This window comes from Chiloscyllium plagiosum, unplaced genomic scaffold (assembly GCF_004010195.1).
Source record: "Chiloscyllium plagiosum isolate BGI_BamShark_2017 unplaced genomic scaffold, ASM401019v2 scaf_15029, whole genome shotgun sequence".
NCBI lineage: Eukaryota > Metazoa > Chordata > Chondrichthyes > Orectolobiformes > Hemiscylliidae > Chiloscyllium > Chiloscyllium plagiosum.
The window spans coordinates 1-7,024 of record NW_025210220.1 but is presented as its reverse complement, the minus strand read 5'-3'; the positions used below and the strand labels follow the sequence as shown (position 1 = coordinate 7,024).

At 47.7% G+C, this 7,024-nt stretch overlaps 1 protein-coding gene across 1 annotated transcript in view; it reads left to right on the top strand.

The window, feature by feature from the left end:
- The window catches only part of LOC122546881 (plectin-like), a 12,881-nt gene extending 6,143 nt beyond the window's left edge, over positions 1-6,738 (top strand). The window contains exons 2-3 of the mRNA XM_043685500.1: positions 720-5,193; positions 6,173-6,738. Of these exons, the coding sequence (XP_043541435.1) occupies positions 720-4,377 (3,658 nt within the window). The 3' untranslated portion in view covers positions 4,378-5,193; positions 6,173-6,738. The remainder of the gene's footprint in view (positions 1-719; positions 5,194-6,172) is intronic.
- Positions 6,739-7,024: the final 286 nt, after the last annotated feature.

Genomic DNA, 7,024 nt, shown 5'->3' with positions numbered 1-7,024 from the left:
CCCTTACACTGGCCGCAAGATCTCCTTATTTGAGGCAATGCAGAAGGACCTCATACCCAAGAAACATGGCGTGCCTCTCTTGGATGCCCAGTTGGCATCTGGTGGTATCATTGACCCTGTGACCAGCCATCGTCTACCCATCGAGGTGGCCTACAAGAGGGGCATGTTGGATGAGGAGATGAGTAAAACGTTGTCCACGTCTAGCGATGACACTAAAGGCTTCACTGAACCAAACACAGATGAACGTGTCACGTACCAACAGCTGAGGGAGAAATGTCGAACTGATCCTGAGACATCACTTCTTCTGTTACCATTGACAGAAGAGGCAACTAAACGTGTGGATGTTCACCCTGAGGAGGTGACTAAAGAGGTTTTCCGAAATGCTGCAGTGTCTGTCCCATCCGGAAAATTCTCTGGCAAAACGGTCACCATCTGGGAATTGATACACTCCGAGTATTTCACTGAGGAACAACGTCGGGACCTTATCCGACAGTACAGATCAGGAAAAGTCACCGTGGAAAAGATCATTACAATTGTTGTTACAATTATTGAGGAAACTGAGGTGAAGAAAAAGTCACAAATAACATTAGATGGTCTGAGAGACAAGGTTCCTGCCAGTGAGTTACTCGAATCGAAGATCATTGACAAGAAGACTTTTGATGGGCTTCAGAAGGGAAAAGCAACACCAGAAGATGTTGGCAAGTTAGATTCAGTGAAGAGTCAGACAGTATCGCTGGAGTGTTTATTGAACCAACAAAGACAAAGATGAGCTTTTACGAAGCAATGAAGAAGAATATGTTGAGTCCAAGCACAGCAGAGGCCTTGCTGGAAGCTCAGGCAGGTTCAGGGTTTATTGTTGACCCTGTGAAGAATCGAACCCTCACTGTCGACGAGGCAGTTAAAGAAGGTCTGGTAGGCCCAGAGCTCCACGAGAAGCTTCTGTCAGCAGAGAAAGCTGTGACTGGGTACACTGACCCTTACACTGGCCGCAAGATCTCCTTATTTGAAGCGATCACGAAGGATCTTGTGTCGAAGGGTAATGGGATCCGTCTCCTTGAGGCACAGATTGCCACAGGAGGCATCATTGACCCTGTGCACAGTCACCGACTGCCTGTCGATGTGGCCTACCAACGAGGAATGTTTGATCAGGAGATGAACAAGATTCTGTCTGCTGCTGCCGATGACACCAAAGGGTTCCTGGACCCTAACACTGATGAAGACCTCACCTATCAGCAGCTAAAGGAGAGGTGCGTAACAGATCCAGAGACTGGACTCTACCTCATCCCAATAAAGGACAGCCAGATTCCCCAGGTGGTTGAAAGTATGGTGCACAGTGAGGTTGAAACAAGGGAGGTATTTGAGAACACGACTGTGGAGCTTCCTGAAGGCACACTTGGTGGGAAATCCATGAGCGTTTGGGAGATCCTGAACTCTGAGTTACTTACTGAGAAAGAGCGGCTCAGGTTAACAAGAGACTATCGTTCAGGAAAGATTACACGTGAGCGTTTGGTTGTGGTAATTATTGAGATTATTCAGCAGGTGGAAATCCGCAGAGGCTATGAAATGATTACATTTAATACTTTCAGGGGTAAGATCACAGCTGATCAGCTTTATTCCTCCAAAATTATTGACATGGAAACACTGAATATGCTGAAGGACAAGCGATTAACTGTGCAGCAAGTCTGTGAGATGGAGTCAGTCAGGAAGTACCTGTTTGGAACAGGAGCTATAAGTGGGATTTATAAATGTGCTGGGAAGGAAGTGTTAACATTATACCACGCAATGAAGAAGGGTTTGGTGAAACCTGAGATAACTGATGCTCTGTTGGAAGCGCAGGCTGCCACTGGCTTCATGTTGGACCCGGTGAAGAATAAGAGGCTGTCTGTAGATGAGGCAGTGAGAGAAGGTCTCGTGGGTCCTGAGCTCCATGACAGACTGCTTTCAGCTGAACGAGCAGTCACTGGCTACCGAGACCCTTATACTGGGAAGACCATCTCACTTTTCCAAGCCATGAAGAAAGGCCTCATTGCGAAGGAGTATGTGCTGAGGCTACTGGATGCCCAGTTAGTCACAGGTGGCATTATTGACCCAGAATACAGCTACCACCTTCCTCTGGAGACGGCCTACCAGCGTGGCTATCTTGACCGCGAGACATACAGCCTGCTGACAGATCCCACAGAGGGGCCCCAAGGCTTTCATGACCCCAGCACTGAAGAACCCATGAGTTACACTCAGCTGCTGAAGCGGTGCAGGGTCGATGAAAACTCAGGCCAGCGCCTGCTGACTCTGACGGACAGGAAGAGGTTGGTCTTTAAAGGTCTCCGTAAACAGATCACAATGGAGCAACTTGTTGCGTCAGATATCATCACAAGTTCTGATGCTGCACAGTTACTGGAAGGTGAAATCACTGTGGAACAAGTCAGCGACAGCATCAAGAAATACTTGGAAGGTACCAGTTGTATTTCAGGAGTGTTTGTTGAAGCTACCAAAGAGCGATTAACCATTTACCAAGCCATGAAGAAAGGTATGATTCGACCTGGAACAGCCTTTGAGTTGTTGGAGGCTCAAGCAGCAACTGGTTACATGATTGATCCCATTAAAAATTTAAAGTTAACAGTGAGTGATGCTGTGAAAATGGGAGTGGTGGGTCCAGAGTTTAAGGATAAACTTCTCTCGGCTGAGAGAGCAGTTACTGGTTACAGAGATCCTTACTCAGGTGAACTGCTGTCTCTGTTTCAAGCCATGCAGAAAAGTCTGATTCTGAAAGATCATGGGATTCGTCTGTTGGAATCGCAGATTGCTACGGGTGGGATCATTGACCCAGAGTACAGTCATCGCCTGCCTGTTGAGGTGGCCTACAAACGAGGCCTGTTTGATGAAGAGATGAACAAGATCCTGTCAGACCCAGGTGACGACACAAAGGGCTTCTTCGATCCAAACACTGAGGAAAACCTCACCTACCTGCAGCTGAAGGAGCGTTGCGTGGTCGATTCTGATACTGGCCTCTGTTTACTCATTCTGAAAGATAAGAAGAGAGAAAGGAAGACTTCATCCAAGTCATCTGTTCGCAAACGGCGAGTGGTCATTGTGGATCCTGAAACTGGCAAAGAGATGTCTGTTTATGAGGCTTATCGTAAAGGACTCATTGATCATCAGACTTACACAGAGCTTTCTGAACAGGAATGTGAATGGGAGGAGGTGACAATCTCTTCATCAGATGGTGTGGTGAAGTCAGTCATCACTGACAAACGATCAGGAAGACAGTACGATATCGATGATGCACTGTCCAAAGGGCTGATTGATCAGGGTTCTTTAGACCTGTATCGCTCTGGAGCGTTATCCATCACGGAATTTGCTGATATGTTGTCAGGAAACATGAGTGGGTTCCGTTCAAGGACTTCCTCAGTTGGCTCCTCATCTTCGTACACAAGCCAACAAGCAAGTCCCATGAGAAGTCACATGGTTACATGGAATGATCCAGTGGAGGAGACGTGTCCAGTTGCTGGCATCTTGGACACAGATACTCTTGAGAAAGTCTCCATCACAGAAGCCATGCATCGTAACTTGGTGGACAACATCAGTGGTCAGAGGTTACTGGAGGCCCAGGCCTGTACAGGTGGAATCATTGATCCCACTACAGGAGAGAAGTATTCAGTCACCGATGCTGTTGCTCACTCCCTTGTAGACAAGATCATGGTGGACAGGATCAACCTGGCTCAGAAAGCATTCAATGGATTTGAAGATCCAAGAACCAAGACAAAAATGTCCGCTGCTCAGGCCTTGAAGAAAGGCTGGTTATATTACGAAGCAGGCCAGAGATTCTTGGAGGTACAGTATCTGACTGGTGGACTGATTGAACCTGATGTCACTGGACGAGTCTCTCTGGATGAAGCTTTACAAAAAGGCACCATCGATGCCCGTACTGCCCAGAAACTGAGGGATGTTGGAGCTCATACGAAATATATAACCTGTCCCAAAACAAAGCTGAAGATTTCCTACAAGGATGCAATGGACCGATCGATGATTGAAGAAGGGACAGGCTTGCGTTTGCTTGAAGCATCATCACAATCGACCAAAGGTTTCTATAGTCCCTACAACGTCAGCGGAGCTGGCTCATCCGCAGGTTCTCGATCAGGTTCAAGAACTGGTTCTAGAACAGGCTCCAGACGAGGAAGCTTTGACGCGTCAGGATCTGGTTACTCCATGTCCTTCTCATCATCCTCATACACGTCGTCCAGTTACGGCCGCAGATTGGCCTCCACTGTTCCTGGAGGGCGGGAGATGGTGACCATGTCCATGAGCTCTCGGCCACTCCCTAACCCAGACGAGAGCTCCGTGTTTACACAGATGCAGCTTCTACAAGTGTCGATGATGTAGCAAGACCACTGTCCCCAGGCCCCCTTCCCCCTCACCCTGCTCCACAACTAGCAAATAACCAAAACCATAGTCTCTGTAAAGGACAGCAAGGGACACCATTATTCTGATAAAAATATAGGAGAGAAATTTGTTTTAATTTTCCATCACCTCGGTCCCTCTGAGTTTTAAATAATCTAGTGATTTGAAGTTAATCCAATGGAATGTATATGTTTGGAACAAAAAGAGACTATTTATCCAGATCTGATTAATCTCTGTTTCCCGATGGGGCCGATTCTGTTGCTATTTGTGGAGCAGGGGGGACCCTGACACCACTGCTGCCATATCCTCATCTTACTCTGTCAGTGGGGAGGAGTTCAATATCCAAACCTCGTAACTTTCTTGGTGAATGCACTGACCCACAGCGTGCCCAGATATCTCGCTTTCTATTTTAAAACAAATATGCTGCAAGTATTAAGAGCTTCTCTTCCATTGAACTATAACAAAGACTTGATGCTGTTTGAAAAGAAACCAAATATTAACAAGGTGCCGTCTTTCAAATTTATTGAACCATCCTTGACTTGGGTGTTCCAGTCAGTTACTGGAATACTCCAGCCAACTCTCCCCTTACACCATGTGTCTCCACTGCACTGACTGTTTTCATGATCATTCAGACTCCTTGTGTAAACCAGGACAGCTCCCAAACAGCCTCCTGGAGAAACCAGCCTGCAGTTACTGACCTAGGCCCCACTCTGGCTGACATCTCTCTGTGGACATAAACTGATGGTGCTCACATCAAGATTCCTCCCGGCTGCCCTCAATGCAGCCGCTTCACAGGAGGTAAGTGAGAGAAAACCTACTCCTCACCCACAACAGTACTCCCTCAATCCCATACTAATCTCACTCAATGTCCCTATTCCCCCTCACACACTGTCTACACCCACCCTATTCACTCACTCACTCTCTGCCTCTCACTCACTCACTCACTCTCCTTCACCCTCTCTCTCACTCACCTCTGCTCCTCACTTATGCTCTCCGTCTCACTCACTCCCTCTCTCTCACTCACTCTCCCTCACATTGTGTCCCCTCACTCATACTGTCACCCCATCACTCACCTTCTCTCCCCCTCCATCCGTCTCTTCCACCTCATATGAGAATAAACTATAGGAAGAGAGTAGACCCTTTTCCGAGGGTGGGGTGGAGTGTGGGTGTGGGAGCAGTCCCCTCTGAGAGGGGATGGGGGTTGTTGGTTGGACTGGAGTGAGGAACATGCTTTCCTGAGCACAGGGCGAGTAGGAAGCAGCTGTTTCCCTGGGCCAAGGCGTCATTAACAACGGGCATGAGTTTAGGGGAAAAGGTGGAAGGTTCAGAGGGGGCCTTCAGGAGAGGGTGGAGGGTCTGGAACGTAGTGCCTGGGAAGAGAGTTGAGGAAGGAAACATCACAACCTTGACAAGGTACCTGGATGAGCCATGAAATGTTGTAACGTACAAGACTAAAGGCTAAGTGTGGGAAGTGGGAGGAGTATAGATTGTGTGAGATTCTGATGGTAAGAGTGTGATGGGCTGAAGGACCTCTTCCATAGTATGTTTCAATGTTTGTCCCCATGTGGTTAGCTCCCTAGTCCCATAGAGAGCCCTGTACCCAGGGGGAGTGCAGGACAATGACATGAAGGTCATTTCCACAATGACAGGGCCTGACCAGGATTTGGGATAAAAGGCTGCACTGGGATTGTATCATTTTCTGGGATCATTGGCTGATGTCTCTTTATTGGTCTCCTTTGTTGTTCAGCTGCAGTCACCTGTTTCCTTTTCGTTCCAGCCCCATTGCACCTTATTCAGAGAGTGATGTCAGTGACACAGTGATGGAGAGTGAAGCAAATCCTGACCTACCAGCAGGTGTAGCCTCCAGAACGCTGTCACACCAGAACATTCCGGAATCCCAGCGGAGACCAGGACAGAGTCACAGGAGGCTCACTGTTCTTGACAGTGGAAGCTGCGATGCCTGATCTGTGAGGACTCAGTGACCGGTCGTAGGGAGCTGAAACTGGAGCTCAGATACCATCCTGTCAGCAAGATGAACACTGTCCCAGCCATTACTTTCCCCAGCTCGCTTTGTTGCCTTTCAGTTCAGTGATTAACTCAACCCTTTTATGTTGTTCATGTAATGTGTTTTTGTTTTGAGCTGCATGCCTTACTAACTCATTCAGGAGAATCCTTCACGTTTGAATGAGCCTGTTTATATCAAACAGTGCGATTAACACACTAACTGATTGCAATCCAGACAAACCCCTGGAGATTAAACACCTCCATCAGCTGTACAGAAGATAAGTTGTTAAAAGAAACCTTGTTGCAAGGGAAAATTAAAAAGATATTAATATATAAAAACAGGTAAACCTTTCTGCAAATTGCTCACATTGCATTTCATAACAAAGCAGGTCAAACGTACCACAAACTGGAGGCACGATCGGGACACGGGTACGCCGGAAACTCGACACCAGTGAATCAGCTCAGGGATACTGAACTGACACAGGACACAACCCACATTGTATAGCACTGGGCTACAGCACTGACGCAGGACAGAACCCACACCGTATAACACTGGGGTACAGCAATGACACAGGACAGAACCCACACCGTCTAACACTGGGACACAGCACTGACACAGGACAGA